This window comes from Stenella coeruleoalba (assembly GCF_951394435.1).
Source record: "Stenella coeruleoalba genome assembly, chromosome: 15".
Taxonomy (NCBI): Eukaryota; Metazoa; Chordata; class Mammalia; order Artiodactyla; family Delphinidae; genus Stenella; species Stenella coeruleoalba.
The window spans coordinates 50348903-50368685 of NC_137161.1; the positions used below are offsets into that span (position 1 = coordinate 50348903).

A 19783-nucleotide genomic window follows, 5' to 3' on the forward strand; every position below is an offset into this window, starting at 1 on the left:
AGAGATCTGAAGTCAGTGTCTCAGCATGTCTGCTCACCCTATCCCCCGATACCAGGCAGTTCCCGTTGGGGCTCCAGTTGAGGACGGTGATGTCGGCGGTTTGCGTAGGGGGGACCACATGCTGCTCCTTGTCTTGCTTATTAAACACGACCACTTCTCCGGTCTCCCAGCCAATAGCCAGGATCAGCCGCGTCGGGTGCCAGCAGAGGGAGGTGACCCGGAACGACCTCTCGATATGCGTGTCTGGCACGCACTCACCCTGTGACACACGAGGTAAATTCTTTATTTTACAGGGAGTGGCCGCTACTCTAAGAATTTCTGCCTCGTCAATGGAATGACATCAGCTAGAGGACATAATGAGCAGTTTGTTAAGGAAATATTCTATTTAATTTTCATAGAAACACCCATCTTGCCTCAGCTGAACTATGAAAGCGTAAGGTAAACATTCAACTGACCCCATGGACCAGTTTATCAATAAAATTTTATTTACTTAAAATGTTTTTCCATTTATTTTTATTTATTTTTTTGGCCACGCCGTGTGGCTTGTGGGATCTTAGTTCCCTGACCAGGGATCAAACCTGGGCCCCCTGAAGTGGAAGCTCTGAGTCCTAACCACTGGACCGCCAGGGAGCTCAATAAAACTTTATTTACAAAAAGAAGTGGGCCAGCGGGTGAAGTGTGTTGACCCAAGGTTCTCAAAGTGTAGTGAGGTGACCCTAGAACGTTTTTGGGGTCTGTGACGCCAAAGTCATGTTCAGGATGATATGATCTGCCCTGTTAACTCTCGTTCTCTCATGAGTGTACAGTGCAGTTTTCCAGAGCTCTGTGATGTGTGGTGATGTCATTGCTGTGACAGCCAATTGAATACGTGCTGGTATATTCTTGTGTTTTCTAGAATTTTCTAAGGCAGTAGGTTTAAGGTATAAATGTGTTTTCAGAGATTAATTCAGTTTGTTCTCAGTACTTCTACTGGGCTCTTCCTAGTAAACTCAGTTACACCTGCTACATCTGTGACCTCATTATCATCCAATAAATCATTATTTTGAAATCCTAATGGTCTCCTTGTGCCAATTAGAAACACAGGAAGTACACTTTGTTTTGTAATAGTATATTTTAAATTTTCTAAAATTTAAAATTTTATCTAGGGAATTCCCTGGTGGTCCAGTGGTTAGGACTTGGCACTTTCACTGCCATGGCCCGGGTTCAATCCCTGGTTGGGGAACTAAGATCCCACAAGCTGCACGGTGCAGAAAAAAAAAATCTAAAATTGCTATTATTTTGGATTTAATAATACTTACTCTAAAGAAAATTTTATGATACATATTGGAGAGTTGTCTGACTCCCAGAAGGGAGGCATCTACTCTGAAATAGTTGGTGACACTGTGCTTGGCACTGGGGCCAAATACTGACCCATACCTGGGATGAGACCAAGATGAGCATACCAGGAGGGTTTGCCCTTTGTGGAGCATGAGGGGAGGGCTTGCTCAGGGGTTGGGGGGGGAGTGGTGGGCTGGAGCCACAGGCTTGTAAGTCATCCACTGATAGATGGTAATGCAACCCCAGGAGGAGGAAATAGAGGGAGAAGAGGCCTGGATGTGCTCTGAGGGGGGCCAACGGCAGGCCTGTCTGGGACGGGGGGAAGGCTGGAGGGCCCGGCGGGGAAGGGGGTGGCCTGGATGAAGGGGGCCGGGTGAGGAAGACCCTCAGGTGTGCTCTCCGGAGGACCCTACAAGAGTGTGGAATGTGGGGGGGGGGCAGGGACAGCAGGACACGTTATGTAGCCATCGCTGATGAGTGTGGCTGCTTGGGTGAAATTTCAGGGGTCACATTGAGACTGCAGAGGGCAGAGGAGGGAGTGGGAAAGGAAATCCATCTTTCTTGGTGAAGTAGGAGAAGCGTCTAGAAAGTTTCTGTTATGAATTGAATTGGGCACCCCAAAAAGATGTGTTCAGGTCCTAACCCCTGGTACTTGTGATGTGACCTTACCTGAAAATAGGGTCTTTGCAGATGATCAAGTTAAGACAAGGTCATTAGAGTGGGCCCTAGTCCAGTATGACTGGTGCCCTTATGTGAGGAGGAAAGAGACATGGCCACACAGAGCAGGTGGCTGTGTGAGGATGGAGGGAGAGGCTGGAGTGATACAGGTCCCAGCCGAGGAGCACCAAGGACTGCTGGCTACACTGGAAGCTAATATGAAGCATGGAACAGATCCTCCACTAGAGCCTTCAGAGAGGACAGGGCCCTGCTAACCTGTTGTTGGAGACTTCTGGCCTCCAGAACTATGAGAGAATAAATTTCTGTTGTTTTAAGTCACCCAATTTGTGGTAATTTGTTATGGCACCTCCAGGAAACAAATAGTTTCGAATGGCCAACGGGAGGCTGGAGAGGGATGGACAGACAACCCTGCTGGTGACCGTGAACTGACTGTGGATTCTGCCTTGAGCATTCCTAAATATGTCCCCCAAACTAAATAGCAGGGGTAAAAGAGTTATTCACATAATAGGGCTTTTATAATATTGGGAGTTTGGACCTCAGTGAGAAACACACACACACACACACACACACACACACACACACACACACACACGAACAAAAGAGAGACAAGAGCCAGAAGCTACTGCAGTCAGAATTGCTGCTTTCCGCACTCACTTGCTCCCGATATATATCCACACTGCCTCCTGAGGCTGTGCTAATGGAAGCGACTGCCAGGAATGGGTGAACGGGGTGCCAACTGATGTGGGAGGGAGACCCAACTGCATCTGGGGCTTCTATGCGGTGGTCAAAGTAGAGGGCCATGACGAAACGCAGGCCTGGTCAGGGCTGAAACCTGGAGGGAAAAGACAACCAAGTCCTGTTGGTCTTGAACAAAACAAAACTACTATATATAGAATTAGGAAAAAGAAGCATCACAGACCTACAAGACATTCGGCAACTTATCAGCACCCCTTCAGACCAATAACAGGCAATTTTATGCGGAAGAGGTCTCTAACAGGAAAAATATACAATTAGAGGCAAGGGATTAGACCTGAAAGATGGAAAGGAATAACACATACTGCCATCAAAACAATAAAGAAAAGCCCCGTGGACTAGACTACATGTGTAAACCTTGATCATTTTTATCCCAATCATAATAAGGACAATTTATATTTCTATAGCTCCCTATTAAGCAACATTTCCAAACAAACAAACAAACAAAAAAAGCAAACTGCTTCACAAAAGAGAAAAGTACAAAAAAACGTAGCACCCAATTTCTGATAGAAAACCAAGGCTGTCCCTGCCTTCCTCTGAGGTGTCAGGAGCAAAAGGATTCATTTGCTACGGAGTCAAGCAAAGCCAGAGCACCTGGGGAGAAGATGAACTTGATCAGTTACATGAACTTAACATCTTTCTTTCTTTCCTGGAAAAGATGTGCATATTGTCCCTTTGTGGGAGGGGTAGGAAGGTGAATGGAATGACAGTCTGACTACTGCCCACTTTTTCACATCCTACAGTCAGTTTGGGGAAGCTAACTAGCAGAGAAAAGCCTATTTGTGAGTTGGTTTGCTACCATTTAAAATTATTCAACTTCATCCCCATTAGGATGGCTATTATCAGAAAAACAGAAAGTAAAAAGTTTTGGTGAGGATGTGGAGCAATTGGAACCCTTGTGAGTTGCTGGTAGGAGTGTAAAATGGTACAGATGCTGTGGAAAACAGTATGGTGGGTCTCTAAATATCAAACATAGAATTACCATATAATTCAGCAATTCCAGTTCTGGATATATACCTAAAAGAATTGAAAGCAGGGATTTGAACAGATATTTAAACACAATATTCATAGCAGCATTATTCATAGTGAAAAGGTGGACACAACCCAAATGTCTATCAACAAATGAATGAATAAACAAAATGTGGTATATTCATACAATGGAGTATTATTTAGCCTTAAAATGGAATGAAATTCTGACTCATGTTACAACATAGATGAACCTAGAAGAAGTGAAATAAGCCAGACACAAAAGAACAAACACTGTATGATTCACTTATATAATGTACTTAGAGTCATCAAATTCATAGAGACAGAAAGTAGACTGGTAGTTGACAGGGCCTGCTGCACACAGGGATGGGGTATTAGAGTTTATTGTATACAAGGTTTCAGTTTGGGAAGATGAAAAAAATTCTGGAGATGGATGGTGGTGATGACTGCACAACAATGTGAATGTACTTAATGCCGCTGCGGAACTGTATACTTACAAACAGTTAAAATAGTAAATCTTATATTATGTATATTTAACCACAAGAAAAAAATTGTGCAAAAAAGTTATCCAGAACCTGCAAAATTCTACCATTAGAGTAGGGAATGGACTATGCCATTTGCTTTTAGCAATACAATAGTTGTATCAGAGGAAGCCATGAAGGCTCAGATTGGGTCTAGAGAGGGAAACCCTGTTCTTCCAGAAGCTAGAAGGCAGGTGGGTAGAAATGAACAGTCACATTTCAAATGTTTATCTTATGAATATATACCCACCACAAGCTGAAGAGCAACCCATTCAGGACTCCTAGCAGAGTAGCTGGACACTGGCCAGAGGAGCAGGGGGATGTGGGGCTGGAGTCAGGGGAGAGGGCAGGAACTGGGTCCTGCACACATCACTTAGGGGATATGCACACTGGTCAGGGCTCTGGCTTCCTTGAGTAAAGACTTCATGCAAATGTTCACACAGAGCCACTGACAATGAGACATATCAGGTTAAAAACTGGTCAGTCTAATGCAGCAAGGAAACATTTTAAAGTGAGTTTTAATGTGTTGCATCCAATCAAGGGTCTACATTCTGGGCTATGGGAAATTCTTATTCATGTTTAACAAGTTTACTTTCTAAAAATATGCCTTGGAAAAATGAATAACATTAATTTTGTTGTAATGATAGAGAAAGAATTATAATAGCACTTGAAAAAGTTAAACCTGATTTCCTCTATCTTTTATTTCAAACATAACTTTGTAATAAGAAAGTATGCTGAAAGATCTTTAAATTACTTTCTTCCTGCCTGGGGCTTTCCCAGAAGCTCTCTCCCCGACACCCCTGCTTTGGGTACTCAAGAAGCCTCTTTTCCACCATTGAGCTCTTGGACTTGATTTCTACGTTGTCTAGTGCTTCTGCCCAGAGTCCTCATAGAACCCTGCATTTGTCCACTGCTGCATTCAGAGTTTACTGTAAATGTGTGTTTGACTGACCATCCTCCACTCCCTACCAGATTATCTGCCCCACAGGGTGAGGGGCCATCGGAGCATCCCCAGCCCTGGAACAGTTGTAAAAAGGGGGTTAGGGCTTCCCTGGTGGCGCAGCGGTTGAGAGTCCGCCTGCCGATGCAGGGGACACGGGTTCGTGCCCCGGTCCGGGAAGATCCCACATGCCGCGGAGCGGCTGGGCCCGTGAGCCATGGCCGCTGGGCCTGCGCGTCCAGAGCCTGTCCTCCGCAACGGGAGAGGCCACAACAGTGAGAGGTCCGCGTACCGCAAAAACAAAAACAAACAAAAAAACCAAAAAAAAAACCTCAGGGTCTCTAGAACATAAGGCGATTTGGCAATATATAAATTTTGGGGGAAAGAAAAAAATTTCATTTATTCTCACCGATTTGATCCTCTCACCTCCAGCGGTGCAAGGTCTTTACGCCTCCGTTAAACCACCTTCTGGGAAAGAAAATGTTACGGTCTTTCAACTGCGCGGCTCGTGGTACTAAGGATAACTTCAGTTGCATTACTGCTTGGAGATGCTGCGGGAGGGAACCAGAGGACTTAGAGGCAATGGCGGCAGAGTGGAGAGGTGTAGGGGCAGGCACTAGGGGCCACCCCGAAAAGCCTCACCACCGCCCCCACCACAGCCCCCGGGGCCTCGGCAGTGCAGGGTCATAGCTGCATCCCATGGACAAGAAGGAACGCCATCTCTGGTTTGGACCATGCGTGCGGTTCCCCGGGCCGCAGTACTGACAGCGCAGAAAGGTGGTTTTCTGATTCCCTCCCAGGCCCAGCGTTACCGCGAGCGCCTCCGGCACCGCCTCCTCGCCACCGGGTCAGCTCCCCCGTGCCTCAAGTAGCCACGCGGCCCTCAGTCAGACCTGTCTGCGCCGGAGGTGGCCCTTGTCTCGCGCTGACCGTTCGGACGCCCGCCCCGCACCCCGAAGCCTCAGCCTGACCAGCCACGCGCTCGGGCGCTCGGCCCAAGCAGGATTTCTGGACGAAAATAATCCGGGAGGCCGCGCGAAGGAAGTCCCGCGCACTTCGACGTTGCCCTCCTCCCGGCCCCAGGCTCCGGGCCCCCGGAACCGCCCGACACCGCGAGCCGCCCCGGCCTCCCGAGCCCCTCCCCGGCCCCGCCTCGTCGTCGCCCTCCTCCCCGGCTCCCGGCCCCCAGACCCTCTGCTCCTGGGCCCGGGGCCGGGGACCGCACTCACCTTGGTTTGGTCGCAGCGCCGCCGCGCGTTACCGGGACAACGGCTGCGAGCCCAAGGCGGATACAGCCGAAGCTGAGCTAGCGGACGCCGAGGCCGCCCGAAACTCCACGAGAGGCCGGAAAGAGCCGAAGATGATCGGGAATGTTCGTGCGGAGCCGAGGGCAGGATTCCTCCAGCGGGTGGCGAGCTCCGCGGTGCTGCAGGGCAATTTACACCCTTCGCAGCCGCTGTCTAGACTTAAAAAAGCTAGCTCTAGAGGGGGGTCAAGAGGCCAGATATGCCTTTCTAAGCAGAGAAGGGAAGCTGATAAATTCTAGATGTGATAGGAATACACGGCCGGTTGGGGACCCGCTCCTGTAGTTACGTTTCCAACCGCGTAGGTCAGGTGGAGGAAGGCAGCAGAGAGACTGGGAAAGAGACGGAACGCCATCTTTAAGATTCTTTCCTCTCTCGTTAATCTTATTGCTGGGTCTTTTGGACCCTAAAAGGTTTGCTAGACTCTGCTTTGTCTGCTTTGTTTCGAGGAGGGTGTCGTTCAAGAGAATTTATGAGTAAAGCCAGTTGATTCAATATGGTTCCTTGAAGCGGTTAACTTATGACATGCGCTCAGTGCTTTGGGGGCCTTATGGACGCCATTGGAGAGAAAATAGTAGCCAACGATACGAGTTCATCCGGTTAGAAACTAACCTGGTTTCTAACCCTGGAGGCAGACTGCATTCCCTAAGGCATTAGCAACGTGCTGCCCTGGCCTAACGGTCTGGTGGGTTAAACTAATTTTGGAAAAAAAAGAAGTAATGTCATTCATTTAAAAAACTTACTATAGCAAAAAGGTCCACATTGTTAAATAAAAAAAATAGGAAAATGTAGGTACTACCTAATAGGAGGAGCTAGGCGCTGGATCACACACATACAAGGAAAATTCTATTTAAAAAAAAAAATTTTCATAAACACTAGAATTTTATTGAATAAATTTGACATTTAACATTGCGTAAGTTTAAGGTATACAGAACGTTGCTTTGATACATTTGTATATTATATGATTAGCATGTAGAGATATTTATCACATTACATATAGTACAATATTATTGTCTGTATCCATTATACTGTGCATTAGATACTACGCCTTACAAGTTTGTACCCTTAAACACCATCGCTCTTATCAGGGGTCATAAACACTAGAATTTAAAACACTCCTTTATCGCCGAAACGAAGAAAAACAACCTAAATGCCCAGCACCAGCCGCAACGCTAAGGAACTTGAAAAGTATGCACTCAACTCAATAAAGGGTGTGTTTATCTGCCTCAGTTACACTTTTACACTTTTTCGTTAAAAACCCCGTTCGCGCCGGATTCAAGACTCAGAGCTCAGGCGGCGTTTTCTTCTCACGCATCCGTCAACACGGCCCGGGCCAATCACAGCCTAGGCTCTCACTCTATTGGCTGTCTATTCACCAATCCGGAGAGACGTACCAGTCCGCACTGCTGCGAGACTGGCGTCACAACATTACCCACTTTGCGGGCCCGCCCTCCGCCCCCGCCCAGCGTCCGTGCGTGCAAGCGCGCGTTCCCGCCGCCGACCAATGGGAGCGCCCCTGAGGGGGCGCGCCCGCTGGAAACCTCGGCGTGCTCGGTCCCGCGCGCGTCGCCCCGCCCCGGCCCGCGCTCCCGCCGCTCCGGCCCCGCCCCGCGTGTCGGTCCCGCGGACTTCGCCGGCCGCCGTAGCCGGAACTGCTCCTGTACGCCGCGGGCCGGGCCTCTGGGAGGCTGAGCGGCCGCAGCACCGGGGCTCGCAACCCCGTCAGCCACACGCCGGCAGCGGAGGGGACGTGCCGGGGCGAGGGCCGCTCGGCGACTTCTTCCAAGGCGGGAGGACCACACCGGCGTTGCGGCCTCTCAGCAGCCGGCGCTCGGGAGCCGGGGCTGCCCGACAGGACCCCGGGGGACCCGGGAAGCCTGGCTGCTGCGAGGCTTTGATGAAAAAGGTGACGGCAGGCTGGGGCTCGGGTGGGGTGGGCCACCCCGACCGGCCGTCACGGCGAGGCCCGGATCCCAGCCGGAGCGGGGCTGAGGGAGAAGTTGCCTAAGCCCTGGCGGCGGTGGTTACTACGCGGTGCTTTGTCGGGGCGGCTCGCGGGAGCCCGGACTCACAAGTGTTGCGTTGACAGCGCTCTTTGTGTGCAGCCAGAAATCCGCCGGAGAGGGAAGGTTTTGCTTTTCCTTTCCCGAAATGTGGCAAATGCTGCCCAGCCGGGATTGGGTTTGAGGTGATCCCACCTCTGTGCACTGTCAGGAAGTAAGGTTGGAGGTATTGGGTAAAAGGATTCCATCTCCATGTTTTCTTTTTCCCTTCAGGGAAAACTGAAATGTGTTAATATCTTTTTAATTCTGAAAAGCAACGTCCTTTTGTATTCAGTTTAGTGTCTTCCAATATTCAACCTGGCGAACGCGCAAGTTTATTCTGTTGCAGCTGATGTAACCTTTGCCCGGGTCCTGGGTTATGTGGGTAGCTTTGGGATGATAGGTCCCTGGGGATAGGGTTTTCCACATTATAACCCAGAGGAAGGCCCTTTAGGATATTTTCAGGTTTCTTAAGCAGAAATGGATAGGATAAGTGAATAGTGAAATGTCCTATGCCATGAAGTCCTTTAAGTTTGGGTAGTATCTGTCTTGTATAGTTCTATTTTTGGCAGGTTTTTTTTTTAAACTGGTATGAATTCAGATGATTTATGACATCAATTTCAACAGATGAATGCTATAACAGATAGTTTTGAGGCATAATACTTAAGAGCAGTAGCAGATATTGTCATGATTTTAATCATTTCTAAATCTTTCTTTGAAAGGTCCTTACTCCTGTTAATGTATTTCATTGTTGGCCTTGATGTCTTGCTCTCATTTTCCTTTTAAATGAAAATGTTCCCATTCTCAGCAGTCGTGTTGAGCATGTCAAACAGAGTTTGGGCATAGTATCAACACCTGTTGATCTTTCTTGCTTCATCGCATGTACACATTACTATTTCTGGGTTTACAATATTGATAGTGTCTGATTCTCTTTGCATAAACTGAGTGGATCTGCTTTTTGGTCCACATTTTAGAGTTGTCACATTTTGTTGTTGACATTGCTCACAACAGAGGGTAGCAAAGTTAATGCGAGATTTTTATTCATGGTTACCGAGAGTTTTAACACAATTCTCTTTTATCCATTCTTACCTGGACATAACTGTGCTGTCACTTTCATAGGTGGCTCCAACCTGTTCCATGCAACAGGCTCCTTTGTTGCAAAAGCATTTTCAATTCGTAAATCCCGCAGCAGCACACATATCCCACCCTCCGAAGCAAGATTCCCAGAAACCCCGAGCTTATTATTCTTTATGTCTGTTTTAAAATAAGCAGGCGGACCGGCAGCCGCGGGCCACCATGGAGTTCCCTGTGCACGCAGGCGAGCCCGCGCCTCTCCCCTGCCGGGGTCGATCCGGGCCCCTCGACCCCGCTCCGGGTCTAACTTTGGGGGCAGGCTTGCGGGGCAGGTGCGCGGGCCCGGAGTCCTGTGCGTTTTGGGGGGCGGGGAGGGGTGGGGTCGGGGGACGCGGGCGCGGAGGCCAGGCCGGCCCAGGCAGCGCTGGGAGCGAGGCCGGCGCGCGGGCTGCCCAGCGCGCAGGCCATGAGCCGTGGGCCCGCTGGGTAGGTGGCTCCGGGACCCCGGGACCCCAGCCCGGGCCACATGCCCCCTTCCCGACCCCGGGCCGGGGCGCCGCACGGGCAGGGCCGTCCGGGTGCGGCCGCCCAGCTGCCGCCCCGCCGCCTCCTCGCCGCCGGCCGCCGTTTCCTGGACGTCGGGCGGGCGGGCGCGCGGGGGTCCGGGCTGGGGTCGGGCGGGCGGCGGCTCAGGCCCGGCTGGCCGGGCTGGGGCGGGCGGGCCGCGGGAGGGGATCTGGAACAAACAACGGCGGCCATGTTGAGAGGGGATCGGTGCGGCTAAACTTCTCGCAGGCTGCGGGCCGCGCGCCTCACCGGGGTCCCCTCTTCCCCTCCCCGGCCAGGATGACAGTGAAGTTGGGAGACGGCGGCGGCGGGGAGGAAGGGCTCAAGAGGCTGGGCAAGAGGTCGGCCGATGAGGACTCGCTGGAAGGAGAGGGGCCCGGCAGCGGGGACGCGGCCGAGGAGAGCAGTGGCACAAAGAGGGACGGCAAGACCCCCCGGGACGGCGGCGACGGCCCCCAGGCCCCCTCGGGCGGCCCGCAGGCCCCGTCCCCGCCGCCCGCCTGCCCCCAGGACCAGCACCACTTCCTCAGGTCCAGCGTGAGGCCGCAAAGCAAGAGGCTCAGGAAGGACTCGTCCTGCGCCGGGGGGAGCAGCAGCGCGGGCAGCTCAGGGCCCCGCGGAAAAGGTACGGGGGACCCCAGCCCCTTTCAGGGTGTGCCCTGCGCTCCCCGGGGGTGGAGAAGGGACCCTTCCCTCCCCGCCTCCCTGCCTCCACCCAGCTCCTGCTCCCACATTTGTCCAGCACCCACACTTTAGGTGGCACTTTGCAGGGGGACATGACTCTTTCCTCCTCCAAAGAGACTCTTTCTGTATTTAAACTATGTTAAGAGGCAGTAAGTATTCCTTCTCTGGGCAAACACAATAGATTTCTGAAGGTTGGGTTTTTTCCCCCCAAAGGCTCCTTGATGATTTATATGGTAGGTTATTTTAAACAGCAGACAATAGTTTAGAAATAGATTGAGAAAATACGTGCTGTGTCTCTTCCCCAGACTCAGATGTGTGGAAATACAACAAAGAAATGGGCTTTTGAAACTCATTTGGGGAAAGATTGATAAGCCGAAAATGAGTGATCCGAAGGGTCTGACTTGGGCTCATCACCCTCCACTTCAAGTAGGCTAGGCTTGAAAATTTTAAGGGCATCAAGATGTGGCCTTTGAGTTTCAACTAAGGTTTCCTTGGGTGCCATGAAAACATCTCCCCTGGTGTAGTAAGTGGTGAAAACATCTGTGGCCTGATGTAAATGAGTAACAGTCTACAGTATTTGTCGTGGTATTCTCAGGTTGTTGAGAATATTACGGCTTTTTTGTTCCCGATCTGCCAGTTCCCCATTGTTTTAAGCTTGTGTCTATTTATATTTTAGCATTCTGTTTTTTGTTAATTGTACAAGTGAATTTTTTTTTTTTAATAAATTTGGTTATTTATTTTTGGCTGTGTTAGGTCTTCCTTGCTGTGCACGGGCTTTCTGTAGTTGCGGCGAGCGGGGGCTACTTTTCGTTGCGGTGTGCGGGCTTCTCATTGCGGTGGCTTCTCTTGTTGTGGAGCGCAGGCTCTAGGTGCACGGGCTTCAGTAGTTGTGGCACGCAGGCTCAGTAGTTGTGGCACGCAGTCTCTAGAGCACATGCTCAGTAGTTGTGGTGCACAGGCTTAGTTGCTCTGTGGCATGTGGGGTCTTCCCGGACCAGGGATCGAACCTGTGTCCCCTGCATTGGCAGGCGGATTTTTAACCACGGCGCCACCAGGGAAGTCCAAGTGAATTGTTCTTAACATCCCTTTTGTTTCAGGCCACGTTTGCAGCATTTTTATAGGTAGCAAATGTAACACCATTTTCTAGTGAGTTCTGCATGAAAAAACTGTCAGTTAGCTCCTTGGGAAATGGCAATTTAAATTTACTACGTGGTCCTGATAATTTTAAGAAGGAAATACCTCAGGCGCTAATGGAGGGCCCATTTTGGAGATCTGGGCCAAATGTGTGCAGTTAGGCTTGCTGCTTCTGCCTCCTCAGCTGAGGAGGACTGGCCTTTGAAATCATGGCCTTACTTGGTTTTTTGGTAGACTTTTGATGTAAGTATACTTACTTGAAGATGTACGTATAAGGTCATTCTGTATGTTTCAGAAGTCAAAACTTGCCTCATAGAAGCTTATTTTGGTGTGAAAGTTGCTGATCAATTAGGGAAATGTTAATTTGTTTTATTGGCTTTGTTTTGTAAAAAAATAGGTTTTCGTTCCCAGTTACAGATATGTGTAAGTTATTATGTGTGAGCTGCTGTGGTTCCTTCGAGGGTTTGTTTGTGGCTTCAGAAGCCCTGGCTCTGGTGCCCAATCAAGTTCTTGGCCTCATTCCTCTGGTCCTCTGACCTTGGTCTGCTTGCTTGACTTCAAGCCTGCTTTTCTGTTGGAGAGGCATCCTCACCTGTGAAAGGAGGAACAGCAGGGACTGACTGCTCCACTCTCTCCACGTGTGGCTGCTAAAATGAAACGAGGCGCTGGCGTGAAAGTGCTCTGTCCCCTGTAAATGACTACCTGTATGTGAGGTCAAGTGATGCTGAAACTTCAGTTAGAATTTTGGCAGTCAGGTGAGGAGAAGTTTGCTTTCGTTTGCATACTTGAGTGTGGCTCGGATGGAGAAGGTTTCCTGGGTTAGCCTTGTGTCAGATCTGTTCTTGGTTCTTGCCCAAGGTGTGGCTTGGAGCAGCAATCCACTTTCCACTAGTAAAATGGAGAGTTGTTAGAATTTGTGCTTCTTGTGACTTATGCATTTTCCTATTTTAGCAAGCAGATGTTTGTTTAAGTGAATAATAAAGCTAAACTGTAATGGTGGCATTTAGGAGAGGAGTAGAAAGCATGTTTCCTCTGCTTCACAGAACTTCTCGGCCTGCTTCTGGCCTTGAGCTTTCTAGTGAGGCCTCCTCTGGGATGTGCCCTGAGCTTCCTTTGGATGCACTTACCACGCCCAGGACATCCCCCTTCCTGCCTCAGGGCAACCTCTGCTTCCCTCACGGCCCCCTTAACAGGCAGAAAGAAGGTCAGTTGTGACAGCATGCCCGTAACCTTTGGAAAGGATTCTTGGAGGAGCTATTTGTCTTACCGACCATGGAAATCTCCACCTGGAGTGATGAGCATGGACCAGTAAGGGAGTGAACAGTACTGGCATTTTACAGTTTTTTCACTTCAGAAAAATAAAATTTCCATTATATTTGAGAAATAATCACAGCCTAGCTGTGGGAGGTCCCTTTGGCTGATTACTTACCGCTTTCCAGTTTCAATTTTAATGGATGGAGAACTTTGCTGTGGGTTTGGGAGGAAAAGGCTTGTGGAGGAAAGGAAGTTCTCATTTGGCTTCTTTCCACACAAATATGTCTTTTCTTTTTTTATAAGAATAGACTCTTGCCAACTTCAGTAAAAAATAAATTTTTTTGTAGTACATGTCTGAATTAAATTTTTTTTGAGTTGGTAAAGGGAAAGTAGCAATGGTTTAGTGCCAGTGCACCAAGCATCTTGCATTTTTGTTGCTTAGCTTTTAAATGTGTGCAGACACTGGGGTTTGTTGTTCAAACAGCGTGCTTAGCTAGACAGAAGGTAAGCTGCAGATCAGAAACCAGTGGATCTGCTTGATACCAAAATAAATGCTCCTCTGGCCCTACCATGTGCCCAGAGTGGCCTGAGGGCACACTTGAGACTGGATTCACAGTCTTTGGAAACACGGGCCAGGAAACAGCCCTCATGCCCTTCCCCGTTTCGCCAGTTCACAATCTGGATGATTCTGGGTGAACTAGTGCGTCTCAATTTCTCGGTCTATAAATGGGGATAATGCTAGTGCCTGCCTCACCGCAATAAATAATGCTGTGAAGCCCTGCATGGCTGAGTAACAGGCTTCTCTTAGGGAAAATGTGCCTGGCTGCGAGGTCAGGGGAGCTGCAGGCTGAGTTTGAACAGGTGGACAGGGTGGGAGGAGGTCACCTGTCGGGAGGTAGGGGGTAGAGGTCCCAGGAATGCCCTGAAGTTGCTGCCCTGGCAGGACAGTTGGGCTGAGGGGATGCCTGAGGTGGAGGCAGAGTCAGACCCTCCGTTTCCATTGCTGTCCGTTTCCCTCCCCCACCCAGGTACTTTGTTCCACAGAGTCGGGGGAGCCAGTCCTAAGATGCACCGTCTCCACAGTCGGGTGGTGTCACCTGGCTTTACTGTGCTTGTGCTTAAGAATCAGTGAATCAGTGTACAGAAAGTATATTTTTCATAATCTGGGGCCTGCCTGTAGCTTCTAGGTGTTTTTAAAAGACATCTTATGAGGTACCTCACCCCGAGGCGGTCGACCTTTGGGAGAAGGTTGTCCTTTAGGGAAGAAGGGTGAGCCAGCAGTCAGGAGACCCGGTTTCCCCACCCAGAGCCCCTGTGTCCAGTTCAGCTGGGGGCAGCGGAGAGGTGCTCAACCTGCCTGAACTTCAGGTTCCTTACTTTCAAAGTGGGTCCGGTATGCCAGCGGCTGAAGCTGCACTTAATTCAGGGGCGAAGGAGTCTGCCGTGCAGGATGACTGGGGTCCTGGGGTGCCCGAAGTCAGGGCAGTTGTCTCCCTGGCGGGCTCTGCTTAGCCCTTGCCTCTCGGAGGCCCCGGGCTTGGTGTGGCTTCACCTACAGTCTGCACTGCGGTCACTCTTGTCCTCCCTCACCAGGCACTTGGGCCAGGCCTGGGCGGCTGGGTGAAGTCCCTGCTTCCTGTACCCTCTGAGGGCAGGGGGACACATCTGACCCTCTCGAAACCACCAAGGCTGGAGCTCTGTGGCTCTTGTGCCCAGTCTGATCCAGTACATGACGACTGTCATCCCAGTGTCCCACCTGGGTGGGGACGTCAAGCTCTGTGAAAGCCCTCAGACCTTGTTGGGAGAAGAGGAGGGAAGCTAGGACATTCTCCCACCTCTGTCCAGTACACACCACACTCCTCATGTGATGCTACGTATGGGGAATACATAACAACCATGACACGTGGTCCTGTTGTGTGACACAGGCCCCCCCCCCCCCCCCGCCCCGGTCACAGTAGGTCAGGAGACCTGTGGCCCAGGCCACTTCAGAGACCATGATGTAGCCGTGCAGGACAGAGAGGAAAATACCTGTAAACCAGAGGTTCTGGGTGAATGATTCAGTTCAGAGTTGTACAGATGGCATTTGCTTCACATCAAAGATGTGAATAGATAGTATGGACAAGTAGGTAAGGTAACAGTTGCGTTTTGGTTTGAAGGCTGAGCTAATTTTCAAGTACTTCCTTGACTTTTAGTGTCAACAGCAGTGTTGTTTCCATGGTGTCTCGTGAACGTCTGGAATTGTCTTGTGCCTGCCAACCATACATATTTCAGGATTTTCATTTCATGTAGTACGTTGTGTCTTGTTTTGGTGATACAAAGATACAAGGATAGCAGAGGGGTGATTTCAGATAGCAGAGTCACAAATGTGAAAAACAGCTTTGTCCTGGGTGGTGGTGTGCAGTTTATCACATCAAGTAATGGCAGTGTTCTTACCACTGAAGAACCACGTGTGAAATGCTGGGAGAAGACGACGTTCCTGGCGTCTGTGGTTTGGGTGGGAGATCAAGAATTACCTACAGAAACATTAGGAAACCATCATAGTATTCGATGAGGAGGGCATATGTTTTAGTAGGAACACAGGGATTGTAGTTGTGTTTTTCTCATTCGTTTGCAGGAGGAACAAGAAGTCTTGGAGGGTGGCTGGCCCTGGTCTGCATGTGGAGGGCGCTGAGGGGGACCCGGGACGGGCCCTAGAGACAGATGGAGCGACTAATGCCCAGGAGGGATCCTTGTGGGAGGCCCGCAGCTCTCGGGGCAGCAGCAGGCCCAGGGGAGGCATTTGGATTTGTCTGTTGGGTGACACTCTGACTGGGAATTGGCTTGCTTGACGTCTTCCCCTCTGCGTGGCCCTGGTAGGGAGGGTGTCCCCTGAGCCACGTCTGGCTGTTCAGCATGTGACACGGATGTGTGTGTTATGAGAGGCACGGAAGCACCTCTGGGAGCCTTGGCATCGCACCTCCCGTCTGGACTGACCGCGACCTGAGGGGGCCGTGTTGGGACCACATGGTGTGTGCCGCCCCTCCCGGGCTGTGCTCTCTGCTGCGCCAGGAGGTGCCCCGAGCTGGGGTGGGGGCAGGGGCGGGTGGCCACAAAGACACCAGGAATGCCCTTCTAGTCTAGAGCAGGTGGAGCCGGTCAGGGAGGCCCGTGTGTCCCCTCCTGCTGGGATGGACATTTCTGACGCCCTTGAGTTCGGCGGGTTTTCCGTCCCTCTGGGATTTTGATATATCGCTTGGAAAGAAGTTCGGCAAGCTCCAGAGGAAGGCTCAGGACGGGATTGTATGCTGTGATGGACTGTGACTACATCCTCTGCGTCTCCCCTAGTTAAGTCACAGCATCCTCCGGAGTCTTGAGCCCTGCCACTCCCTGGCTGGTGGCACCAGGCAGTCATTGAACCTATTTCCTCATCTGTCACAGACTGAGGGGGACGTTGAGATCAAGTTCCCTCTAGCTTCTGACTTTTGTGGCTCTGGTGTCATAAATACCAAAGCAGCCTTGACACGGTGGCAGCCACCACGATGTCATGTGTCCCAGGAGGACAATGCCCAGGTCTGGAGTGTGAGTCCGGGGCTCTGGTTTGGCTCCTGCTGCCCAGGGACTGTACGGCTTTCCCGCCTTCAGAGCCTCCGTTTCGCCGTCCTGAAAAGAGGTGACTGCACACCATGGGGACGGAAGGGAGCAGGCGTTTGGACGTGCTCCATGGGGCTGTGCACCTCTGTGTCCCTCACATCCAGGCCCGCGGGCACGGTGGCAGGGTGGCAATGTGTTGGGTAGGCTGCTCCACCTGTGTCTGGGCTTCCCTGGCGGGCAGATGGGTGGTTCTCTGCTGCTCAGGTGTTGGGAGGGTGCATGTGGAGGAGGGCGGGCAGTCTAGCTTGTCCGGAGTGGATGGATGGATGGGCAGTGGAAAAGGTGGACCGAGGCCATGCGTCTGTGTCCCTCAAATGTGAGCCCGGGAGAGTAGCTGCGGCGGGGTTGGTGGTCTGGGAGACCAGAGAGGGGGTTGTTAGAATCATCTTGCTCAGAGGTGGTGTGGAGCTGGCCTGGGAAAGTGGCAGCAGAAACGGGAAAGGGGAGAAGCCAGGTGGCCCCTGAGCGGCTAGAGGACTGTGGCTTGAAGTGGGTTATGAGGGAAGGCACTGGGTCCCAGGGGCCTGGGTGGGCGAGGGGCAGGGCAAGCTGTGGAGCCCCCAGCCTGTGCCGCATCAGTTCCCAAGCTCTCACTGAGCCTTTGCTGTGTGATGCCTGGTGTGGCTCTTCCTGCTTTCACAGAGCTCGCTGCGGGGCTCCCATTCTTGTGCATCGTTTCTCTTCTGGTTCCTCGGATACTGACGTCTCACGGTGCAGACTCTCGCTAACCCTCTTTATGGCCTCAGAAACACAGACACAGGTAGAGTGTTGACTTCGGCCCTGTGCTTTTGGCTGGGCACACACCCACTCCCACCCCCAGGGAGAGCCCCCACGCCCACTCAGTCTTGTTCAAAATTGTCTCCCCCCCTTACCTTCCTGCTGCTTCTGTCCTCTTTGCTTGCTTCTCTGTCTTCCCCCTTCGGTCATCACTGTTTTTGTCTGAACTTTTCCTGGGTCACCATCTCGTTCTACCAGTGTCTCTGATCCTGCTTCCTGGTTTTTTTTCTGCTTGAGCTGCGGCCCTTGAAGGAGCCTGAGGTAAAGCGGTGATGCCTCTCTCTTCTCTTCCTTATCTGAAATTTCAGGGATGTACCAGGTGCCATGTTCTCCTTCCCTCCTAAAGTTTTGTGATTTTACTTTACTTTTAAAAATCATTCAAGGTCTAGAATGACTAGCATCAAATGTTAGAAATGGTTGCCTGAGGGTGATTTGCTTTCTTTTCTGAAAGTTCGTTTTGCTTTATTTTCCTCTACTGAGGACATACCGTTTTTGAAATGAGAGCAGGAGAGGCTGAGCATCTGTGCAGCTGACCTCTGGCGGGGGGAGAGTGGCTCGCTGCTCCGCAGTGTGGTTGGCTGCCTCATGGGCCTCCACGGAGCCACTTTTACTGTTGTACCTTCTTTCACATCTGCTGGTTTGGTGTATTCTGTGTGCTACCCCTTAGGTCCTTTTCAGCTCAGTGACGCTTCCATTCTGTTTTTCTTCAATGTTCATCCTCCGTGTCTCAGGTCACCAGTGTTGTAATACAGTGAAATTTCATAAAAGCCAGCAAGACGTTTGCCTTATAGAATTTTTAACAATGTGTGTGTGTTACTTTCAAGTATATTGACACCAGCGTGAGCTGGCAAAGGTAAACCTGAGCTGTGACTGTCAGCAAGTTGCCATTGTTTTGGAAAAAGAGAGTTTAGTGAGGGTTTTGTCAAAAGTTGAGAATGACACTGAAATCCTTTGTTGTGGGTGGTGCAGAGGTAGACAGACAGCCCTTCCTCAGATGAGTACACATGAGGAACTGTGGGCTCCAAATCAACCAGAACTTCTTTTGAGAGTGGAGTTTATTTATTTATTTATTAAATATTTATTTACTTGGCTGTGCCAGGTCTTAGTTTCAGCATGCAGGATCTAGTTCCCTGACCAGGGATCGAACCTGGGCCCCCTGCATTGGGAGCAGGGACTCTTAGCCACTGGACCACCAGGGAAGTCCCGAGAGTGGAGTTTAAACAGCACTCATAACCCAGTCTTCAGCTCATAACAAAGCGTCTCTGACCTACTAGAAATGGAATGAAACCGATTATCCCTGCAAATGTGCTCTAAGTTGCCACACCTGTTGAAAACATCTCCGGATGTGCTAAGCTCATTAATTAGGTCAGGGTTTGGTTTGGTTTGGTGAGGAATGGACAAAGTCAGACCACGTGTTCAGTGCGTCCTTTGCCCACCCTGGAACTCAGAGATCCTGAGGTGCAGTTCTGTTGTGCCTGTGGGATGGGAAGGGAGCAGCCGTGAAACGCTTTAAACCTGATTATGTCTTATTCTGTAACAGTGTGTTTAGGACCGTGAAGGTTGAACATTCAAATATAGTGCTGGCCAGTGGCACTTTCTGCGGTGATAGTAAGGTCCTGTGCTGTCCGGCACAGGAGCAGCTGGCCACATGTGGACACTGACTACTAGAAATGAGACTGGTATGACTGAGGAACTGGGGTTTTTATTTTATTTAATTTTAATTAGTATTTAAATTTAAATAGCCTTGTTAGTGGCTGTCTAATTGGGCACTACAGCTCTGATGAACAGTGATTTCTGTTACCCACTCGTGTCACTTTATGAAGGTAGCTCACTGCTAGCCTGATACACCTTTCCACATGAGAGAATCAAACGCATTCCATGTAGCCGAGTAGTTTTTTCTGCATGTATGAAACATTCTGCTTTCTGATAGCTGACTGATGGGATCAACTGTTTTCAGAAACTCATGTTGATGTAATTACATGGACCCACAGTGCACAAAGACACAACAAGGTGTAAGAGGGGAGACTGACTCCCCCCCACACCCCCTGCCCCATACCCCAGGCAGCCCCTGCTCTTGTGTTTCTTCAGGGATAGTCTTTGCAAACATATGTGGAATAACGG

At 50.5% G+C, this 19783-nt stretch overlaps 2 protein-coding genes across 9 annotated transcripts in view; one reads left to right on the forward strand and one right to left on the reverse strand.

Moving 5' to 3' along the window:
* IFT140 (intraflagellar transport 140) overlaps nt 1-6618 on the reverse strand; it is a 70026-nt gene extending 63408 nt beyond the window's left edge. For 3 of the 8 annotated variants that reach the window (XM_079944046.1, XM_079944045.1, XM_079944040.1), the window contains exons 1-4: nt 6426-6618; nt 5606-5661; nt 2650-2827; nt 38-259 (exon numbers count right to left, since the gene is read on the reverse strand). In XM_079944046.1, the coding sequence (XP_079800172.1) occupies nt 38-259; nt 2650-2796 (369 nt within the window). In that variant the 5' untranslated portion in view covers nt 2797-2827; nt 5606-5661; nt 6426-6618. Of the gene's footprint in view, nt 1-37; nt 260-2649; nt 2828-3730; nt 3767-4506; nt 5012-5605; nt 5665-6425 lie in introns of those variants that run through there. The other 5 variants (XM_079944041.1, XM_079944042.1, XM_079944047.1 and 2 more) reach the window with 5 other exon arrangements.
* Nucleotides 6619-7993: 1375 nt separating this feature from the next.
* The window catches only part of CRAMP1 (cramped chromatin regulator homolog 1), a 68125-nt gene continuing 56335 nt past the window's right edge, over nt 7994-19783 (forward strand). The window contains exons 1-2 of the mRNA XM_079944523.1: nt 7994-8406; nt 10462-10808. Coding sequence (XP_079800649.1) covers nt 10463-10808 — 346 coding nt within the window. The 5' untranslated portion in view covers nt 7994-8406; nt 10462. The remainder of the gene's footprint in view (nt 8407-10461; nt 10809-19783) is intronic.